Below are 22,909 nucleotides of genomic sequence, written 5' to 3' on the forward strand. Positions count from 1 at the left end.
ATATTTTTTAAATCACATAAACACTTGAAAAATCTACTCACCACTTCATAATGTTGATGTCTTCTTGACCAAACTGCAATGACTGAAGTAACTGTGCTTCATCTTTCTAAATCCCCTCTTGTATGGCCAAATACAAAGTGTCTCTGTCTTGCTGTCATTTGGGGCATAAGGAACAGGATAGAGAAACCTAAAAAACCCCCTACTTCAATGTCTTGATATTTTTTCAGATTTTTCTATGCGACAGCACACATTTTGAGTAAAAATTTCAGCCACATGGCATGAAGCTTTGTATGAAGGAGAACATAATCATGAAATAAGTTAATTTCTGTCCAGTCTACCAAATCTATTTGGTAGTGGCAATAACAACCTAAGACTTCCAGATGCTCAGTCACGTGGCAGCACAAGGGAAGGCAGGGTTCACCTCTGGTTATTTTGTTGTTTGGTTTCAGAGAGACGGGAATGAAAGGAGAAATCCTCATCAACGGGCAGCCCCGTGACCTGCGCTCTTTCCGCAAAGTCTCCTGCTACATCATGCAGGATGACATGCTCCTTCCTCACCTCACTGTCCAGGAAGCCATGATGGTGAGCTTTGTTTCTTACTCTAATTTATCTGAGCAGGGGAAAATGGAAAATGGTTTGTGTTGTGCCCTCGTTCTTAACTCCTGGCAGTGCCACAAGCTGTTATCTCTGTCTGATCCCGCTCAACGAAAGTTCTTGGAATTTGATGATGCCTTGAATTCCATTTCTGGCTCATCCTTCTAGGGATTCTTTAGCTCTATAATTTCCAATTTGTGCCCAGCATTATGATTTGGAAGGAGGTCTAAGTGTCTGCTCCTTAGATCTCCTAGAGAATGGAACCTGAAATTCTTCACAAACAAGCCTTTGTAGGGACCATCTGTTTGCTTGGGTGGTGGATGAGTAACCTCATCCCTCTCTCTCTTTCTCCCCATCTTTCATGTTCTGACTGAAAACTGTTATTTACACTTCAATGTGATCTCTCTGCCACTTCTACTCTTTTGTGCCTTTTTTAAAATAAAGTCATTTTATAAAATCTCTTTCATTTCTTCAGGGAAAAAAAGCCAGGAACATAATAAGTGCAAGATGTACAGGGAATGTAAATTGTTCTCACTGGTTTTCATAGCATCAAGAGGTTTATGAATTGCCAACTTGACCAGTTAGTCTGGAAGTGTCTGTAGCTCAGCTTGAAAAATGAGCCAGTTTTTCTCAGAGGTTATTATCAAAATAAGGCTTAGGTTGCTCACACTGTGCCAGCTAAATTCACAAATTTCATGGCAAGAAGAAATCACTCCAGTGTTTATATGGCTAATTTTCTGCAAAGATTCCTTTCTGTGGGGAAGTTTTTCTTCTCTTTTGTTTACTTGAGTGTTTTCGTCAGAATCCCACGGGACCACTTTTGCAGAATTGGGCCCAGATTATAGTTGCTGTCTAAAATTAATCAATCAAGGCTCTGACAAAAAATAACTACTTAACAGTTTAATTGCTTTTAATAAAGGTTAATCATGATGTTTTGTGGAGCTGCCTCTCAGGATAGCAGATGACATCTTTCACAAGATTATTTATTTCTGTGCTCACTTGTTTGCATCCTGGAGAATGGCAGAGCTCAGTTATCCTTACAGTGGGAATGAAGCACAGATAAACTGTGTTTCTAGCATTGCCTGGGAAGTTCTTGGGTGTGCAAATTCTGTTACTGTCCCATCTTCCTCTCAAGCTCTTTGACTTTCATAATGGCCTTTTTTTCTAATACACTTTTTGTCAGGTGCTTTGCCTAAGTCAAATTAGAGTCAGTTATTTATTGTACAGAAAAATGTGATGCTTGTGACTGGAACATTATAGGTCTGCTTCAGATTTTCTGACTGGCTTGAAAGAAGCTGTTTAAATGGTGCCTTGGAGTGTTGTGCCTGAGACATCTGCTGTAACTGGTGGTTGTGCTTCAGACCAGATTAAAATCAAATTCCGTTGTTCTGCATTCCAGGTATCTGCTCATCTGAAACTTCAAGAGAAAGATGAAGGGAGGAGAGAAATGGTATGTACACTGCCCATCAAACTAGAATTTTGGGGGATGCCAAAGAGCTGTGGAGTGAGCTCTGTAAAGCAGACGTATTTTATCTAATACTGAATTGCACTGGACCTGTAATGACAGAATAAATCATAACCTCAAGGTTGACGTGTGTCACTAGGAGGGAATGTTCACTGCAGTCTCCATGAAAGCTGCTTTCACTACGAGACTGCAAAATTGTGAAAGATTTACTGAAATAAATTCACAGGTTTTGCAGGATTCTTGTTAATGCACCTTAGCATCTTGAATTCTCTTCCGTGCGTGTCTGAGGGCTCAGGCATCTCATGTGGGGTGAGATAAATCACCCAGCTGGACCTGCATGAGGAACTGTGCTCCTCTCATCCATCCATGGGGAAAAGCACAACTTCTCCTAAAAGGTGAAAACTATGGCAACTTCCTAGGTAGAGCAGCTGGTTTTGTGATTATCCTTTGTGTTTATTTTGAAATTGAAGCAACTGGCATTTCTTCAGACTCAAAAGAATCCTTGAAAATCAGAAGGGAAGCTTACAGGAATCAACTTGTGTTTGGTAAACACAGGTTGTTTTTTAATTGGAAAATAAATTTATATAGAAACAGCTGTTGATTTAGTTGTACTTTGGAAGCCTTGGTTCATTTACACATTGGTGAAGTTAGGCCAAGCAAGTTAATTCCCTTGTTCACACTGTCACTGTAATTACAAGCAGCTCTTTGAGGAAAATACTGTGCTGTGTTTATTCAACACATGTTAGAAGGATTTTCTGGTTAGTGTTAGAGGCCTGTGCAGGAGAAGATAATTCATTTTATTGTTGTAAATTGCAGTGTAAATGTTTATCACAGATAAATGTTATGAATTTATACACTCATGCTAGCAGGATTACAGACTCTTGTTTAAAGCAGGGGCAAGTGAAAATCCTCCAGTGAACCACAGTTTGTGTTTCTAGTTGACCTTGCTTGTGCTGCCTGGGCCCTGTTTACCCTTCCTAGAGATCAAGGGAATGAGGGAGTCAGGCTCTTTTCTCTGAGAACAAGGGTTAGTGTGTTTTTTTTTTTTTTTACTCCCTCTTAGTGGGAGAGGGAACTGCTGGAAATCAAAATCAGGACAAGCAAAGGGTCAGGCCCTGGTTGGTCTCACCAGTTTTCACCAGCTCAAACACTCTTTCTGGAAAACTCCCTCCATCCAAGCAGTTGGTACTTTGAGAAATGGTGGGCTCTGTTTCCTGAACTTAGGTGAAGTATTAAATGTCTGGGCTGCTTTCTGCCTTTGAAGTGGTAGATTTTGTTACTTGCATGAGCAGCGTAGCTCATGGATTCACTCATTTTTGTGTCCATGATTTTACTGATGCCAAAAAGCTATTCCCCTTCTATACGGCTACCAGACCAGATCTACAGTCGCTGAAACAGAAGAAATCATAGTGCCTGGGATGGTTCTGCTTTTGCTCCAAAAACCCAGGGACGAGCTGTGCCCTTCCTGAGGCTGTGCCTTGAGGAAATCCCGAACATCTGAGAGTACCTGTGACAAATGAACTGACTCTGAGGGGAATGAAAACACTTGAAATCAATGACTGCACTTTAAAGAGGAGACTGTGGAGAACAGATGAGATAAAGGAGGTCACTGCTCTATAGAAACCACTGGTTTTTGTTATAGAGTCCCTTATAGAGACAACCCCAGAGTTCTGTTGAAAGAAGCTTCTTGGTTTCACTGTGCAATTTACCCCTCAAATGCTGCAAAACTCTTCTGATGTCAGTGTCATATCCATAAATATACAGCTATTGAAGAACCCATTTCCACTTCTTTTTCACCTCTTTACTGAGTGAGGTCATGTAGGACAAACAAGCAGAATTTGGGTCGAAACAGTAAGTGGTGGACTCTTAACACTGAGTCTAATAAATGCTCCATTAGATGGAAAAAGGCTTTAAGTGTGTGGGTGATGAAACAAAGTCATGAGCTGGTTCACAATCTCCATGAAAATCAGTGAAGAGGCTGGAGGTTTTTTATGTTCTAACAACGTGGAATGTTCTGTTCCCTGCAGGTAAAGGAAATCCTGACAGCCCTTGGTTTGCTGACATGTGCTAACACGAGGACTGGGAGTCTTTCTGGAGGCCAGAGAAAGCGTCTTGCCATTGCTTTGGAGCTGGTGAACAACCCTCCTGTCATGTTCTTCGATGAGCCAACCAGGTACTTCAAGGCCAAAAATTAAAGATAGACAAATATGGTTTTACAGAGTAGAACAGCACTGCAGAAAAGTTATTCACCTCCAACTCCTTGGAAAAGGCTCATTTTGTGTTGCCTGCAAGCACTGAATAAGGCCAAGAAATAATTTGCTTTGGGTACTTAGTGCCTTGGGTCACTGCTGCAACTGCTGGACTGTGGGGCTATAAATAATATTTAAAGCAGACACAAACTGCAGCAGGAAGGAAGAGAGAGAGGAAAATATTGTGGCATGGATTTCTTTTTCAAGCAAAGACAGCTTGAATATAAACATTTTAAAATGTGACTTTTGGTAATGAATGTGATCGGTCTGGGAGGAGGCTGGGAAAGCTATGAATATGTATCTATTCATTAAAGTTGGGAGCATTTACATCTGCAGCCCTAAGATGTAGAAGTCCCTTAAGGCAGCTTTGAGAATATTCTTTTTCATTCTCAGGCATGCTTCCAACATAATTAAAAGCCTGATGGAGAAATACAAGCATAAGGTTGGCATATGATAAAATTAAACTGCTACAGAGAAAAGTTGTAAAAGGACAATAATGAGAGACCAAGTAGCAAATGCATGTGCCAGTTTTGAGTGGTGCCTGTGGATAACAAACTTCTCTTTGGTTTTTTTTTCTCAGTGGCTTGGATAGTGCATCATGTTTTCAGGTGGTGTCTCTGATGAAGGCTTTGGCCCAGGGTGGCAGGTCCATCATCTGCACCATTCACCAGCCCAGTGCAAAACTGTTTGAGCTCTTTGACCAGGTATTGCTCTCAAACTTCCTCTTGATGTGTAGTTTAGGTAGGTTGTGCTTTCAAGGCTACGCTCTTTGATCAAAACCATGAATAATTCCAGTTGGTGGCTACAAATCAGATAAGTTAAAGAAATAAGAGCAGAACATACTTTTTGATTATGTTTTTCTCCTTCTTATCTGCATGTTTCCTTTATTTACGTGTCGTCTTTGTGAAGAATCTGGCTGTTAGGTTTGTGAAATCGTGATTTTTGCACTGCTGATTATCATGCCTTCACCCAGCACTGCTCCTGTGCACAGGGCTGTCACTGAAGTACCTTAGAGCAATAGAAAAGCAGGAGAGCTGCAGTGTCAATGTCTGCAATGTTGCAAGTACATGTTCTCAGCCTAGATACACAGGTGTAGATTGAGAAGAGGTAGTTCACATGAAATAATATTAATAATCAAATTTAGTACTGAAAATTAATTGAAATTAAGTCAGTTGGAGAACTTTTCTCCAACCTAACAATGGGATGTGGACTGTGTGTGTTTAGATTAGATAAAAATGTACTTCAGTCGTGTTGGAGGATTTAGATTAATCCTGTGAGAGCTGAGAGAAAACCTCCACCACCACAGGTGAACAAACTCTTGCAGATTGCCAGTCTGGCAGGGAGGTTTATTTAAAGTCAACAGTGTGGCTAAAAATGAGAGTGATCGAGCTGTTTGCTGTTGCTGTGCTGTCCCAGCTCTCCTTCCATTCCTGCAGTCACCAGCCTCGTCTCCCAGCCCAAAATATCCATAATGTGTGGAAATTAGATGGCTTGGCTCTCCAGCTCCTTGCCTATTTTCAGCGTGTGCCAAAGGCTGGAATTAGTGTGTTTCTGTGCTAATGTGCTCCACGTCCTGGAGGCAACGTGTGCAGAATTCAAACCTCAGGCATTCAGTTTTCCGTTAGTCGTGATTCCATGCAGAGTTAATTTCAAGTGGTGACAGATCTTCCCAAGGTGTTCTTCCCACAGGGACAAGGAGATGTTATTAGGCAACAGGTTCAAATATTTTGGTACTATTTCAGTTTTTTTCTTATTTCTTTTCTTTTTTTTTCTTTTCTTCTCGTTTCCCAGCTCTATGTTCTAAGTCAAGGTCAATGCATTTACCGTGGGAAGGTAACAAACCTCGTCCCTTACTTGAGAGATTTGGGGTTGAATTGCCCAACCTACCACAACCCAGCAGATTTTGGTAAGGACAACGTGAATAGTTTATTTCATTTATTTTGTATTTTGTCAGCACCCTCAGGGTAATGGGGACCATGGTGTGATTTATACTTCTGTACATACATTCTTTTGTGTGTGTGTTCATATATGAACCAAAATTCAAAATAAAATTAATCAGATTTTTTTTTTTCCTAAGTAATTTGAATGCCATCTAGTGGTACAGTTCAGTGAATATTTCTGTGTGATGGAAGTCAAAGTTCAGGAAATGAAAGATAAAGCATATTCTTTAGTGCTTCATAGTAACTAATGTTAATGGCTTTTTTAAGTGGGCCCAGTATTCTGCTTGGTTTTTTTTTATCTTGAGCAGTACCACTGTGGTATTGTACAGATAACAGCATTGAGGGGTTTTCAGTGTTGTTTCTTAATTCCAAAAAAAAGTGGAAAGTGCCACAAAAATAGGCTTTTGTCATTTTTTGTTACCTGTATTCACTGCCTTTCCTCTGAAATGCTTCCTTTAACTTCCAGGATGAAGAGACCTCCCTGAAGATTTGTGGAAAGATGCATTTAAATGTTGTTTGTATAGATAAGAATTTGCACGTGGCATTTTTAAAGCCTGTACTGAAAAAACTCTTTGTTTTTTTCAGTGCTGCAGCATCAGTGGGATTTAATAACAAGGCTTGTACCTGGTGAGCAGTGCAAAGCAGTAACTTAAACCCTCTGTTTTTGTAGTTATGGAAGTGGCCTCGGGTGAGTACGGGGACCAGAACAGCCGCCTGGTCAGGGCCGTGAGGGAGAGGATTTGTGACACGGACTACAAGAGAGACGTGGGTGGGGAGAACGAGCTGAACCCCTTCCTCTGGCACCGTCCCTCTGAAGAGGTATTTTGTGCATCACAGCTCTGGGGCAAGGCTTGGGGCTGCAGGGGGAGGGAGGGAATTCAAATCCCCGGTCAGTGGAGGAGTCTCTGGGCACACTCAGCTGATGTGAGTGGGCTTTTGTGAATGAAAACCAAACGAGATATGCGAAGGAAGGAGTTTATTCTGTGATGTGTTTCTGCAGGACTCCTCCTCCACAGAAGGCTGCCACAGCTTCTCTGCCAGCTGCCTAACCCAGTTCTGCATCCTCTTCAAAAGAACTTTCCTCACCATCATGAGGGACTCAGTAAGAATGGCTTTATAATAACTTTTGTAGCCAAAAGGTCTGTTCAGCTGGGTGTGAGGCAGTGTAATACACTTCAAAGGTCCTGTCCAGCAGCCCATCCGTGAACATTATCACAGAATTTCAAAGGGAAGAGACTGATCTTCCAGTCTTGCTGTTAACTGTATCACCTTCATTGTGAACTACACCTTTCTACACAGCACTCAGAAGCAGCTGGCCTAAAAACCTAAAGTTTAAATCCCCTCTGTGCTGGCAGGTCCCTTATACAGTTATTAATCCTACTGAAAAGTGACTGAGAAGTTGTACTGCTGTGTCACAAAACTAGGTTTTCCAGAAAATTCAGGATGGCGGAGATAATAATTTCAGTGTGGTGGAAAGTTACTACTTAAAGTCTTCATTTTTGGAAATAGAAAACTGGTGGATAAAAAGTTTGCTTCTTTGCCATAACTTGTTCTCCCTTGCTGCTTTTTGTAAGTGCATTTGTCAACAAGGACTAATTAAGTTAATGAGTTAAGATCAGGGGAAACCGTAACTGATTTGCTGATACACAGATTGAAGGCCAATGTTGTTTTCAAGGTATTTTTTTCCTGCTCGGCTCTAAAGGCTTGCAGTTGTTCCCAATGTTATTATTTCTTCTGTTCTTCCAAGCCTCTTGTGGGAGTACTGTGTTGTAGAGAAGGCACAGAAAGCTAATTTATTCCTGATGAAGTTACTTTGGTCTATAGAAGCCTGAAATGCCTTTTCTGCTTCTCTTCTGCTCTGGGGAAATTTCTCTTTTAGTCAGGAAGTCTCTTTCCCCTGATGAATAAGAGCCAGCGGCTCCATGATATTGTCAGACAGTGAGATTTCAGGTTGCAGCATTGCAGTTCCTGCCTGTATTTACTGGAAGAAATTTTCGTGGGAAGCTCATAATTTTTCTTAGCCAGTAGGAAATTAACATTTCTTACGGCAGGGGCTTGGAACTAGATGATCTTTAAGGTCCCTTCCAACCCAAACCATTCAATGATTTCTATATAAGATTTTCTGGGCATAAGTGCTCCTTTCCTGCAGTCTTTCCATCTGATTTCAGCTACGCTGTCATGGTTTTTGAGCCCAGACTTTCTGATAAATGCTGCTCTTTGCTTGTCACAGGTCCTGACACACTTGCGGATCACCTCACACATTGGCATTGGGCTGCTCATTGGATTGCTCTACCTGGGCATTGGCAATGAGGCCAAGAAAGTGCTCAGCAACTCGGGATTCCTCTTTTTTTCCATGTTGTTCCTCATGTTTGCTGCGCTCATGCCGACTGTCCTCACCTGTGAGTATGGGGCACTGTGTCACAGCACAGGGGAGGGCATTGCAGGGAGGTGGGAGGGTGTTGGGATGTCTCTGGTTTGTATAAGATAACATTTGACTTGTGATTCTACTTCTAAGAGAGGTGGGGGGATGAATCTTGCACCCACAGAAGCACTGCTGTGCAAGCAGAAACAGGCTTGGCCAGAGGCACTTCTCCCTCCCCTGTTTTGCCAGGGTTTTTCAGCACAGACAGTTCAGTGTTACAGTCCTGGACCGGAATTTCTCTTTATCCCAGAGCATCTGAACCATGCCCTGAACTCATGGTTGGACTTAAGGAGGATGTAATAATTTCTCTGGAGCTTCCAAGTCATGACTCCTGCATAAAATCAGCTTATTCATGTGGTATCAGAAGCAAATGCCTGTGGAATAGACTGTTTTGTACTTCGTTTGGGAGTGCTGCTACCTTGAAGTCCCTGTTGGACCAAAAGGAAGAACCAATTTCTTTAAGTTTTCACATCACTTTTAATTGAAAAATCCTCTTCAAGGGAGGTTCATACCATCTGAGTAGACTAGTCCATAGTCTCAACAGTGAGCAGCTCTTGGGGCTGACTTTTTATATTTCATTACAAATCACTGAAACTTTTGCTGCTGTGTCAAAGACCTGAGAGTTCCAGTCCCACCCTGGGACTGCAGCAGTGCAGGATTAGGTATGGACAAACTGTGTTGTTATTATGTGAAGCAACACTGCACCCTGCCAATCTAACTGAACAATCTGTGTTCTCTGCAGTTCCCCTTGAGATGGGAGTGTTTCTCAGAGAGCATCTGAACTACTGGTACAGCCTCAAAGCCTATTACCTCGCCAAAACCATGGCTGATGTTCCTTTTCAGGTAAATGCTCTACTCTTCAATGAAAGAGAATCCTTAAATTCATGAGTGACAAGCCCACTTGCCCAGAAGATAAGTACTGGTATTTTGTCCATTGGAATAGTGGGGAAAATGTCCATATGTGTCTGCTGAAGTTTCAGGGCTGAATCAGCAGCACCCTGAAGAGTGCAGGACTTGACAAAAGCAGAGACCTGACCCAACATTCTTTTAACAAACAGATGACAAGCTTTGCTTATTTGCAGAAGGGGAACTGTGAAGGGCTGTGAGTGGAATCTGTTTTGAAATGCCCAAGCAGAAAGGCAGGTATCACACCTGTCCTGTAATGGAAAGGCTGAGAGCTGTGGATTAATTAGACCCCCATCATGTTTTTGTCTTACTCAGAGTAACAGTTAATGTTCAGCTGTAAGGGATAACCCCCAGTGCCTGTCCTTGCAGATCATGTTCCCTGTGGCTTACTGCAGCATCGTGTACTGGATGACTTCCCAGCCCTCCGACGCTCTCCGCTTCGTCCTCTTCGCAGCCTTGGGGACCATGACATCCCTGGTGGCTCAGTCGCTGGGCCTGCTCATAGGTGCAGCCTCCACATCCCTCCAGGTACTGATGGTGTTTCGTGGTCTCACAGGAGCTCTGCTGTCTCCTAACTCTGCTCCCTGTCACTGCTGCTGTGTCCCCAGGATGTTTGTTGAGAGGTGACAGGCAGAAAGTTGTCCTGCTGTGATAGAGCTCCTGATGCTCCCCACTCACATCAGTGTAAGGGGCACAGACCTGCCCTGGATGTGAGGCTCTGAAGTTCCTGCCTCACCTGAAGGGGCTGTGCCTGCCCTTGCTTGGGTGGATTGTCACTTGCTGTTCATCCCAGACTGAGCAGGTCCTGGGGACTGTAGGACTGATGCGTTTCTGTGTCCCTACAAACTGGAAATTTTCCACAGTAGCTCAGGAGAAGGTTTTTTTTGGTTTAATAAAGCTGTAGAAGGAAAGGTAGGAAAAGGCTTGTCCAAAAACCAGACTTCTAGAAATGGAGGGAGAGAGGCAGCTGTTGGCATGACTGGAAGCTGGTCAGGTAATTCCTGGCAGGAGATGTGCTGAGGTGACCATTGCACAGCAGAACTGCTCTGTGGTGCTGGTGGTAACTGATGATTCTGACCTCAGTATGCATTGATGCTGTCAAGATTTCTGCAGTAGAACACTTGATTCCCTCTCTGTGCCACCCTGTGGAGACCAGCATAACCTTACTGTGTGATCCCTGTGCTTCTGCTCTTCCCCTCACAAGAAATCTCACCAAAAAGAAAAAAAAAAAACAAACAAAAAGCCAGCAATTTTCTAGTATTTCAAAATGTGATAACTTTCGGGAGTAGAATTACTCTGAAGAATAACAGAAAAGTAAGTCAGTTTTTATTTTTTCTCTGTCTTTCTGACAAGAGACTGTCTATTCCTTGTCTTCACAGGTGGCAACATTTGTGGGCCCAGTTACTGCCATCCCAGTCCTTCTGTTCTCTGGGTTTTTTGTCAGCTTTGATACCATCCCAACATACCTCCAGTGGATGTCCTACATTTCCTATGTCAGGTACTGCTGTGAAAGCCTTCAGCCTCCCATCTGGAAATGCTGTTTGTTTGCTTTTGCTTGCTTGGTTATTTTGGGTGCCAAAGAGACTGTTCACAGCGTGTTCTTTTGTAATATAAACATACGTGTGATGTAAACCACATTATCTCACTGCATTTTAAGTTGTTATGTGTTGTGAAATAAACAGGAACAGGTTACAGGCCACAAGACCATGCCAGTCCCTTTGAATTCAGTGGGATTGCACAGCATGAAAATCCTCCTGGATTTTGCAATATAAATAGGGATTTCTGAAATAACACTGACATCCCCAGCTGAGAAATTGATGCCAGCACCTCATTTTGGAAGAAAAAGTAGTGTAATTCACTGCTGTATGCTAGATAGGTTTGTTGGATAAAGGCCTGTTTTTAAGTTTTCCAGGCGTACTGCCACAAGAGGCACGGGATTTGTGTCACCTCTAATTTAAACTGCTGCTTTAAGATCCATAGGCACCTCATATGCTGTCTGTGTCTGACACAGCTGTCTTAAGATGGGACAACTCCCATCAGGAAATCTCTGGAGGGATAGTTTAGACTAGACACTGAAATGTTTATAGCTGAAATTAGGAGAGGTGAAATTTTCCCGTTCCCCATTTCCCTACCCTGCCCAAGCTGCACTGTTACTGAGAAACCCCAGGCAAAAAAAATCCTCTTTGCTTCCAAGTGAGGTCTTACACAGATTCCTATCAAAGATAACGAGACTGCGCCCTCTGAATTAATACCTGGAATTCAAGGTGAGGCCTTAAACCATTGGCAGGCCCGTGTGGGGTCTCCTGAAGCCAGAGAAAGCTGTCCTATGCATGGGATATCCCATGTGCATGGGACCCATGATGTTTATCTGCTTGCAAAATCAAATGCCTGGGAGCATTGTCAGTGAAACCATTAGTACACAGAGGGAAGGAGAAGGGATGTTCTAGATTGATGCTGGTTTTAATATATTTCTGACTTCAAGCCATAATTGCATCCCTGCTGCTTATTAAAAAAAAAAGCAAAATTATGTTGTCACTTTTAAATGGGGAATTCCTGCATATGAGCTGAAATGATGCTGCTTTCTGATTTAATGTTTTTCTGTGCACTAACTGGAAGCAGTCAAAGGCAAAACTCCTGCCCTTGTTCCCTCTTACGCAAAATGCCCGTGACATGTGATGAGCCTGATTGTAACAGGGGCAGAACTGTGCCCCGAGACAGATGTGTCAGAACAATATTGAACCCCTCAGAGTTTCAGCTGAGCTCTCACAGGGATTGTATTGCACTTCTGACCAGATCATCAGGATTTTCCTTGTAATCCCTCCTTCTTCTTCCCAGGTATGGGTTCGAAGGGGTCATCCTCTCCATCTATGGACTGGATCGAGAAGATCTGCATTGTGACAAAGACGACACCTGCCATTTTCAAAAATCAGAGGCCATCCTGAGAGAACTGGATGTAGAAAATGCCAAACTTTACCTGGACTTCATTGTTCTTGGGATTTTCTTCTTCTCTCTGCGCCTGATTGCCTATTTTGTCCTCAGATACAAAATCCGAGCGGAGAGGTAAAGGAAGAGCAGCTAAACCAATGCAGTAGGAGAACTTTAGACATGCAATAGAGGGCACTTGACATTGTCTCACTGTGGCAGGCTGGTCCCCAGTGCCCAGCCCGATGCTGTCCTGACCGAGCCCATGGAGAGCCACAATGGGATAGTGGACATACAGTGTTAAGCCAATCAGTCCAGTTGGGTTGGGTCATGTTTTCATTACACTTTCTAGCTTTAACTAGGAAGAAGAACTAGAAGGGAGTTTTGCACCACAGAATATCAATACCGAGGCAGTGTAGCTGTAACAAGAAACCTGGCTGCAGGAGCTTTCCTTTTGAAAACCAATTTTGGGATAAGGTCACCAGGATCAGTTCTGGTAGCCAGAACAGTGTAATGTCATCTCTAGTTGACAAGGTAATGAGATGCAAAATGAGGAATGCAAAGAAAATAGGATTCTCTCATATTTTTAAATTCAGAATTTCATCTTTGCAGTTTTCTATGTATTATTTTGCAATTCTTTTCCACAGAATTACCCCTTCTGGCTAAAAGCCTGTAAATGTATTAACAAGGTAAAGACATCTTTTTAATATGGATACTTTTTAAAAAGAAACCTGAAGTGATTCAAGTAATTATTTTTGTTTCTGTCTGAATTTAGAATTCTGGTGCTTTACTTGTCGAGCTGGTCTCATATCTGAAAACTGTAATGATAGGAGGAAAAGGCAGATTCTGAATCTGCACTAAACCTCTGATCCTATTTGGAAGCAGCACTGGATAGCACATGCAGTTAGACATGGTCAAGCTGTCACTGAATGGTTGAAAAAAATATTCTTTTGCAGTGTCTTTAAATCCTTAGTATTTGTAATATTTTGAGGTACTAACTCTGCTCATTATCTGTTTGATCTACCTCCTGCGAATGAAAAAAATCAAGGCACTCCAAGGCTCATTTTTAATTAAATTGTGAAAGCAGGATCTATCCCTAAAGTGGTTGTTAAAGGAGTGCAAGAGCTGTCCACAGATCAAAGCTTGGGCTACTGTGTTAAAACACCTGTGACTGCCTCATCCAGAGGTGTTCATTCTATCTGCAACACACTCTGTGTAGGACTCCCCTCCAAATACACAAATGACCTTGTAAGGCTGCAGGTCTAATTATGCCAGGCAGTTTTGTTCTCATCCCTAAGTCTACATGCACAACATGGGAATCAATTGATCTGAACATCAGTGAAACTGTTACTTTGAATTACTTTGTAAATATGGCAGGGGGAATTTGGGTTCCAAGTTGATGTGAATTTTGTCACTGATTTTCATGGGTTTGGATTTTCAACCCAAAATGAATCCACCATACTCACGCTGGACGCCTTGGCGAGCTTTGGTGCAAACTGCACAACCTTCTGCCATGGCTGTGAATTTATCTTGGTGTCCCAGACCCCCTGAGTGAGGCCTGCAGGTTCTGTAAATGCATTATTCCCATCAGGATGCTGAAGTCTTGTAGGTTGGAAGCAGCTCAATGTCAGCAGACCCTCGAGGAGCCCAACAGCTCATGGCAGCAGAGCAGATAAGAGAGCCCTGGTGCATCTGCTGGCCCCAGTAGTCAAAAATTCACAAACTTCCGAGACTCATTTATTTCCTAGTGAAATAAATAGTGCCAGGGCCAGCTCTGTTAGTCCTCAGACACCTGGGGCTATTAGGAATGGCCCCTGTACTGACTTCTAAACAGCCCAAACACTGTCTGGAAAAGCTCTGGCTGTGCTGGGATGAAGGTCTGCTATTTAGCAGGGAAGACAATTCTTTCCCAGTTTTCCTGGCCCGTGCCCAGGCTCTGTTTGATTTACCAATACAGACATAGACTGTGTGTATCTGTTAAACTCAGGACATTTGAACTAAGCCTGTGGTCTGGAAGGCTTTAAATCAAGTCACATATTTTAGGAAAGCTAGCTGAACTTTCCCTGAAAATAAGGTTGACCTGTGAAAGTAAAAAATCAGTCTTTACTGTAGAAGAAAAAACAAATTCCTTGGATAGCCTCTTTGCATAATTTTTGTTGCTGTTTTTTCTCAAAAAGCTTTTGTACATCTCTGCAACTTTTCCAGGCATAATCACGAGCAGGTACAAACCCATATGGCTGTCAGATTTGAGAAATTAAGAATTTGAGCTATTCTAAATAATACTTGCGGCTATGAACAGTTTTTAAATAAGGCACAAGCTGAAATCCCTTTGGCACAACGTGCCTTGATTATTTCATGACTCTCAAAGTATTTGTGAATATTACAGGCAGTTCAAACACGTTTTGCAAGCAGACAAAGGACTACACTTGCCAAATTACTCTTGGGTTGCAGACATCTGCTCCAAGCTGAGGTCGAAGAGTGTGACATCCCTGGCATTGAATACCTTCAGGGTTCATGTTTTGTGTTTACCAACACCATTTACCAAATACCACCCTGACAATCCCTTGCAGAGTTCCAGATGAGGTGACTTTGCTGGCACTTCAACACTGGTAACTTACAGGATGCTGTTCTCTCCCATCTAGACCAGTTTTGCAGTGTGAGTTCCTTGGATACTGTCTTGTTATCTGTGCCTGCTCCTCTGTTTTTAGACTTTCTCATTTTATGTTTTCAGCCTGCAGCATGTCCTCCTGTACTGTAACTTTGTGTTGTGTTATAGAAGCCAAAAATCTGGTCCTCTACGGGTGTTCCTGAGAAAATTCCTGCTCTGGGATAATTTTTGTCACTCTTTTTTTAAGATATGCTTTTTCCAGCCTTCTGCTGGCAGCATTTAGCTGGAAGTTACTATTCTAAGGAATGCTTCCAGACTGTAGTATCCCAGTAAAGAAGTAATTCTCTGGAAACTCAGTGATACACATAGATGAGGTAATAATATTTTCCCTCCCTAGCTCACAAATTAACTAATGATCTCTCTTTTGTCACTGCTCTGGGACAGAAGCATTTAAAATCCATCCCAGTTATGTTTTCATGTACTGCAAAGATTTTTAATGTAGTCTCAGGTTGGCTTTTTTTCTCTTTATGATAAATTCTAACAGGCTGGTATAAATCACATTCCCAGGTTAATGGGCTGAGCATTCATGTGCTGTTGTGTTGAGCAGCACTTTGTGAAGCTCTGGAGGCTTCACTTGAAGGAATAACAAGGCCAGCAAGATTCTGAAGACTTCAAATCCCCAATTTTCAAATCCTCAATTTTATAGCCATATATGAAGAGCCATAACCTGTTTGAAATCAATGCCACTGTTACCATTTGAACCACTCACAGTCTGGCTAAAAGTTGTGTAAGAGGCTAGAGGTTTCTAAAGGTCACTTTAAAACTGAATGTATGATTTTTGTTGGGATTGTAGGAAGACTTTAGTGTCCTGTTGGCCTCCTTGTTATATTTTGACTTGTTTTGACACTTTGCTTTGGTTACTGTGTGCATTAGTTAAGACTGTAGGTCCTTCACCCTTCTTTTGTTGTTTTTCTTCGTGGAAACTTGCCTATAATCTGAAAAACCCTGAAGGTTGTTAAAAATAACTTGAAGCATCATTATTTACAATTAAATAAAAGATTTGGAAAGCAGATTCTACTCACAGGAAATTGAGAAGATTCCATTGTTACAGGCCAAAGGGAGTAATAGAAGACTGGTGCTGAGATGCTCTTCAGCTCTTAGCATTTAGAGCACAAAGTCCCTATTTTCATTAAAAGAGAGGAATATGTGCACATGTAACAGGGAGAGCTGGTTATGTAAGTGGGAGATAATGAACTTGAGTCCAAGTACTGGATGTCTCAGGTGATTGACAGTTCCATCCACACTTTTGTGTCAAAGTCTGTGTTCTCAGCAGAAAGGAATGTTTTATTAAACCCTTGTTCCTGCAAGGACGTGTGGTACATACTGACCTGTGCCACCCCAGTGATCCTCACAGAGGATCTTCCCTGTCCTAATTACACAATGCTGGGTGGATTTTTGGGTTCTAAGAATCAGGGGGAAGGCCAGCAAAGCAGATATCCTGGTGGGAGTCTGTTACAGACCACCCAACCAGGATGAAGAGGCAGATGAAATATTCCATGGGAAGTCTTGTGATCAATCCCCCTTGTTCCTGTGGGAGAGTTTAACTTGCCAAATGTCTGCTGGAGATACAACACAGCAGTGAGAAAACAGTCCAAGAGGTTCCTTGGGTGTGTGGGAGGTAATTCCTGACACAGCTGGTGAGGGAACCAACCAGGGGTGGTGCCCACTGGACCTGTTGGGGACAGAGGCCTGGTGGGTGATGTGATAGTTGGAGCTCCTCTTGGGCACAGTGGTCATGAAATGGTGGAGTTTTTGGTTCTCAGGCAAATGGAGGGGTGGCAGCAGAACTGCTGCCTTGGACTTCCAGAGGGCAGACTGTGTTTGGGAGCTGGGTTGGCAGAGTCCCTTGGGAGGCAGCCCTGAAGGGCTGAGAAGTCCAGGAAGGCTGGGGTTCCTTGAGAAGGAAATCCTAAAGGCACAGCAGGAGCAGCCCATCCATCCCCATGTGCCAAAGGATGAGCCACAGGGGGAAGAAGGACCAACCTGGTTAAGCAGAGAGCTTTGACTGGAACTCAGGGAACAAAACAGGGTGTATGACCTTTGGAAGAAGGGGCAGGCAACCCAGCAGGACTACAAGGATGTTGTGAGGTTATGTAAGGAGAAATCAGAAGGTCCAAAGCCCAACTAGAACCTAATCTGGCTAGTGCTATAAGAGACAATAAAAAATAGCTCTGTAAATACAGTGCTAAGGAGAGTATCCATCCTTCATTGGATACCATCCTTTATTTCCTACCAGAACAGCCCCATAGGGTGCAATTGCTCAGGAATTTGTGTGTGGAGATCCATTTATAAAGTATGATCATGTGAAAAGCTGTTGGGAACTAGAAGCAGGCAGAAAATGACCCCTTGTCATGTCCTCTATGACAGCTTGTGGCAGGCTGATCACTGCAGTGCCACACAGCACTGGTGAGTGCATAAATTAAGTGCTGAGTGCCACTGGAGTTAATCAGGAGCTCTGCCATTAATGAGCAGGGGCAGTAGCATTTTCAGGGATCGACTCCTACTGCCCTCCTCTTGAATACCTGTTTCCATAATACACCAAGAGGTGGTTGTGGTGTATCCCACTGAGTGACTTCTATAAACCCACATATCACGCTTCATATTACATGTCTAAAAGTTTCAGGCTGAGCCTCCATGCATAGCAAGTTCCATTTTAATTCTGTTTAATGCTTCATTTCTGTTTCTGTACTTATTTCACGTGGAGTTTCTGAAGGAGTAATTGTACCACAGAGCACAAATCCAGCTTCAGTCTTTTTGTTATTTTGAAATCTTACAATGAATGATAACTTTATGCAGTTGTCATCTGTAGAACCTTCTTTTAAGAGATTTAGATTTCTGTTGAGACCTGTTGCCAGCACAGTAAAACAGAGGGTGACCACTCAAGGCGTGTCTCCTTTGGCACAAAACATGTTCACAGCCCAGCCTGCATTCTCTGCACGGGTTATGCCTCCAAGACACATCCAGCTTTTGCTGATCCATTTTTTTTTTCCTGGGGGCTTCCATGCAGCTCACCCCATGCTTGTGTCCCTGTTTTCTGGGTATTTGTGACTGCTGTCCCCATGAGGTGTGAAAATGAACTGCTTGGGAGCAGTGCAGGATGGTTAAAGTTGGAGGGATGACTTTGAGACTCCTTTGAGCTACCAAAAGCCCAAAGTGCTGGATCTCTGGGTGTGCTTTAGTCTTTCAAGAAGAAAAAAAAACCTCAAAAATGTCTTTTTAAGCAGATTGCAAGGCAACATGGAAGCTTCTGCTTTTAAAGGTTGAAGAGGTTTTCTACTTCAGTGGCATCTGTGATGTCTTTTTTTCTGACCCCATGGTAGTTCATTTTAGTGGCCCATTTAGGGTAATCATTATACAAATTCCTTTCTGTTACTTCCAGAAACCAGCTTTCCTGGCCTCAGTGATCATTATACCAACCTTTACAAATGTGAATGAGTTGCTGAGCAATTTTTTTTTTTAATTGAGAAAATTCTTTTAAATTATGTCAAAAGAAAATTAAATTTGAGAAGATTACACTGATACATCTTTTAAAAAGAAGATAGCAAGCCCTGCAGTGGAGCCAAGCCTTTACCTGTATGGATTTTTCAAATACCTTAGCTGAGTCAGCTGACCTTATTGTGAGATACTGCCCTTGAATCTGTTTCTGAATTACTTAACATTCGGTTCTTTTGTTTTTCAAAGCAAGAGTCAATGCAAGGTATGATTTTAAATCAGCGTGCTCAAGTGTGCATATTCTGTGTATCTGATCTGTCATTGTTGTTTCTGTAATGCATTTGCATTACTAGGAATCAGTTCTATTCTGCTTCTCTAGAGACCCTCGCTGCCTGCACGCTGTGATATATTTGCACTGTTGTAGATATATATACATATAATGTAATTATATTATACAAACCATGTCTTTTTCAGGTTGCTTGTTACCTTTGTAGTTTATGCTTCCTGGTACAGTGGACCTGAGTAAAAATGTGGGATGTGGGGCATTCTGATGATATATTACAGTAATAGAGAAATCTTTGTATATTTCTGTATACTTAATACCTGTAAGAAAAGATTTGTATGTGCATTATTTTCCAAACTTAGGGCTTTGTTTTCTGAGACTAGAGAACATTTATGATAATGTAACACACACACAAAAAAAAAAAATCAAATAAAGTGTTATTATTTTCAGACATTTGCCTTTGTCTCTGTTCTCACTCCGAGGGAGGTGGAAGGTGTGTTGGTAGTGATACAGTTTCACTGCCCGCTCCTTGGTTCTGGCAGCCAGCAAGGACACAGAATTGCCCATTTATGATTGTGGTGGTTTCAGAACTCCCACTACAGGTGGGTTACAGAAATATCCAGTAAAAATCCGTAAAAACATCAACTGGGGGTTGGAACCAGATGCTGTTTAAGGTTCCTTCCAACCCAAACAGAGCAAGTATCAGGGGGTGCTTCTCTGAGAAGCCCTACACAACTGAAGGACTTCCTGAACCAGTGGAATGAGTTACCTTTGTTATTTCCATGCAGTTTGGGTGGATTTTTCTTTCACAGACTGATCTTCTGTTCATCTTGTCCTTGCTACCTGCAAGTGGTAGCAGATGGTCCCTGTGCTGTTTCATGGCAAGAGGTGGGAAAGGATCATTCCCTGTTTGCCTTTGCTTGGCACTCTGGAATGTGTGGCTTCCTTCCTCCCTTCTCCCCAGCTGAAGAGCAGCTCTGTTTTATCCTGCCAGTCAGGCCTGTCCATTTCCCATTTTACCGAACACCTTTCTCCCTCATTCTGCCTCAGCACCTGTGCAATGTTCTGCAGCCCTCTGTGCATTTCTGTCACCAGGAAATCCTTCAACTGGTTTAGGAGACAGTATTTTAATTTCTTGTGTTTCTCCTGAAGATGCACATTGGCCAAGAACAATATGCTTACTGTTTCTGCTGGACTGCTGCTTCCTACTGCACTGGCAGGGAAACTCCTGGGCAGAAATCCTGACCTGTGGGAGGCCCCAAGAACAGTGTCAGTGCCAGGAGGAGGGTTCAGTGTTGGTGTCCTGTGCTTTGGCAAATACTCACTTGCCTGGGTGGCTTTTCATGCAGCTTTAAGGCTGTTTCATGGTGTTTTGTGTGTTGGACTTAAGGCCAAGCCTAAAAAACATCACTGTCCTTGTGCCATCCCTCCTGACCTCCACAGCAACAAAATTACCTGCCTTGCTCACCACAGTTCAAAGAAAACTGCCCTAACTTTTACAAGTACCCACTCAGAAATAACACGAGCAGCGATGCTTAAAGCATGAATTGCCCTAAGGATGCAATAGGATTGCATTTTCAAGACAGTTTTCTCATGATGACAGAGATCATACTTTATGTTATGATTTATAGCCCTGGATATAATACTAGATTGAAGGAATTATGTTCCCAAAAACTAAATGCCTCCTTGTGCCAACTGGTGTCCATAAATCAGGAAGGGAAGAGGAGGAACAAGAGTCTTTCATAGCCTGAGTGGCAACAGAAATTACTTTAAGCATTTTATATGGCAGTTAATGCTATTAAATAACTCAACCATAAACTTCTCATTAGCAACACTGTAAAAATTAATACACCTCACATGCAATTACCATCCACTGTGCACTGGAAATGGATTCATAAAATAAAGAGCGTTTGAAAATAAAGGAAACTTTCTTTTCCAGTAGCTATCCATTTAAAGCCTGCCTTGGAATGCAGGTTGAAAGGCACAGGAAGCCAAGGAAGTGGGTAGAGTAAGAGAGATGGGCTTGTTGAGCATGGGAGGGCGCAGGGATCTGAGCAGTGCCCAGGTGAGCAGGTGCTGTGCTGTCAGCCACCAGCACTGACATCTTCCCTTGGGACAGCCTTCATGAAGGGCTTGGTGGGAAGTGTTGCCAGCCCCATTTAGGGCAGAAAACTGTCAAAGGCTGGATTAGTCAAACTGATACTAAGTGCATCCATTTCTATTGTTTAGTGCATTTTAAATTTCACAGCCTTGTTTGGTTTTGTGTCCTTTTTTTTTTTTTTCCCCCCTGTGCCTTGTAGACTTTTTCAAGATCTGTGAATTTTATTATGCACTGTTAACTCTGTGTGAAGGCTTTGCTGGATTCCTGACATTCCCATTCCAAGCCTGTGCCTGCACACACATGGGAAGGCTGAGAAAAAAGTCAGTGCTATCTCTTCCACAAACAGAAGACGTTATCAAAACATGAAGCTGATCCATTGTCAGCCTCTGACAGCAAGAACACCCCTCAGAGTTGCACTGTTTCCCCCAGTTATTTCTAGCAGAGTCATTCTCTTGTCCTACTGCCTGTTTTGCTGTGCTGGGCAGGTGAAATAAAGCTCCACCTGTTCCTAGGATCTTCTTGCTCATCCCCATGGCACCTGTGGAGTCAAATATGAAGTAGATTTTATGGCTTTATCAAGAGTCTTCCAGGTGCTTGTTGTCTTTCTCCTGTGTAAGAATAAGACAGTAACCCCAAAGTCCTTAGAACAGGAACAAAAGGGACAGTAAACCTTTTTACTTTGCTCCTTCTGTTTGTTGAAACTCATATTCTGTGTCTTGGTGCAGCATCCCTTAGATGGAACATATTGCCAAGTCTCAAAAAGTGTAAGAAGCAGGGGAAATCTCATTTTGTGGCAGGAAGGAGCTGGATTTTACTTACCAAATTTACTTTTCATGAATCTTTCTGGGAACACCACAGGCTGGAGTGTCAGTCTGCTCTGGTGGCAAGTCAGACCCCTGGGAATTTCATAGAATTTCCGCAACATTTTTAGCAGTTAAGATATTTGGCTCAGCTGCAGTGATATATTTTGATTCAAGACTTCCAGATTCTCATATAATTGTGGTGTTTTAGTATTGAATCCCTAAAAATTGCTGTTTACCAAAACAACCTTCTGTTATGCTCTGAGACAGAAGCACATATTGAAGGAAGCCTGAGAGACCTAACTCAGAGACAGATGGGAACAGCACCCTACAGGAGCCTCTCTTTGTCCAGTGGCTTCTCCAAGGGGGATTTCTGGGTGCCACAGTGGGTGTGCAAAGGGAGACCACAAAGCAGAAGAAGTTATCATAGCTGGGTGAATAGAAACACTGGTCTCCAGCAGAAAAGTACTTTGTTTTCTTACCCTGCCCACCTCTGGTAAGGGGAAGTTATATGAAATGGAACTTCATGAAGTGAAAAATGGAAATTTTACCATTCACTGGTGGGGGAAGGAGCACTCAAGGACAGCAAACTGTAACAAAGCTGCATCCTCTTCTACAGCACCTGTGAGTGCTACCCAGCTGGTTCTAGAACATGAGTGCATTCTACATTGCAGCACAAACATTTTACAGCAAGGTCTGTTTGTCTGGCTGTTTTCATCTAGTACTGAGAACATGTTTGTTGTCCCACTGTGGACCTGGTGGAGTGCAGGAACTCATGCCTTCTGATCAACAAATCACTATGATTCTTATTGTTTAAAATACACTCCACTCACATATCTCACAACTTTGACATCATACCCTATTTACACACTTTGCTTACTTACACATTCTACCTACTTATGTATTTTACAACTTTTACATAATACTCTACTTATACATTTCACTTATTTATACATTTTATAACTTATAACTTCCACATATCACACTACTTATACATAATACACTAGTTATACATTTTACTTGCTTATACATACTTACACATGTTACTTTACTTATACACCTTAAAACCCTTACTTGATATTCTACTTACACATTTTACAACTCATCCATAATACAGTACATACACA

At 42.4% G+C, this 22,909-nt stretch overlaps 1 protein-coding gene across 4 annotated transcripts in view; it reads left to right on the forward strand.

The window, feature by feature from the left end:
* The window catches only part of ABCG1 (ATP binding cassette subfamily G member 1), a 52,792-nt gene extending 33,458 nt beyond the window's left edge, over positions 1-19,334 (forward strand). For all 4 annotated transcript variants that reach the window (XM_042033690.1, XM_042033681.1, XM_042033684.1 and 1 more), the window contains 12 exons: positions 450-582; positions 1,994-2,044; positions 4,087-4,232; positions 4,889-5,012; positions 6,100-6,214; positions 6,919-7,067; positions 7,249-7,350; positions 8,479-8,647; positions 9,413-9,513; positions 9,946-10,104; positions 10,956-11,074; positions 12,412-19,334. In XM_042033690.1, coding sequence (XP_041889624.1) covers positions 450-582; positions 1,994-2,044; positions 4,087-4,232; positions 4,889-5,012; positions 6,100-6,214; positions 6,919-7,067; positions 7,249-7,350; positions 8,479-8,647; positions 9,413-9,513; positions 9,946-10,104; positions 10,956-11,074; positions 12,412-12,640 — 1,597 coding nt within the window. In that variant the 3' untranslated portion in view covers positions 12,641-19,334. The remainder of the gene's footprint in view (positions 1-449; positions 583-1,993; positions 2,045-4,086; positions 4,233-4,888; positions 5,013-6,099; positions 6,215-6,918; positions 7,068-7,248; positions 7,351-8,478; positions 8,648-9,412; positions 9,514-9,945; positions 10,105-10,955; positions 11,075-12,411) is intronic.
* Positions 19,335-22,909: the final 3,575 nt, after the last annotated feature.

This window comes from Corvus kubaryi, unplaced genomic scaffold (genome assembly GCF_017639235.1).
Source record: "Corvus kubaryi isolate FWS band 111438036 unplaced genomic scaffold, C.kubaryi_AGA036_p1.0 133, whole genome shotgun sequence".
Classification (NCBI taxonomy): Eukaryota; Metazoa; Chordata; class Aves; order Passeriformes; family Corvidae; genus Corvus; species Corvus kubaryi.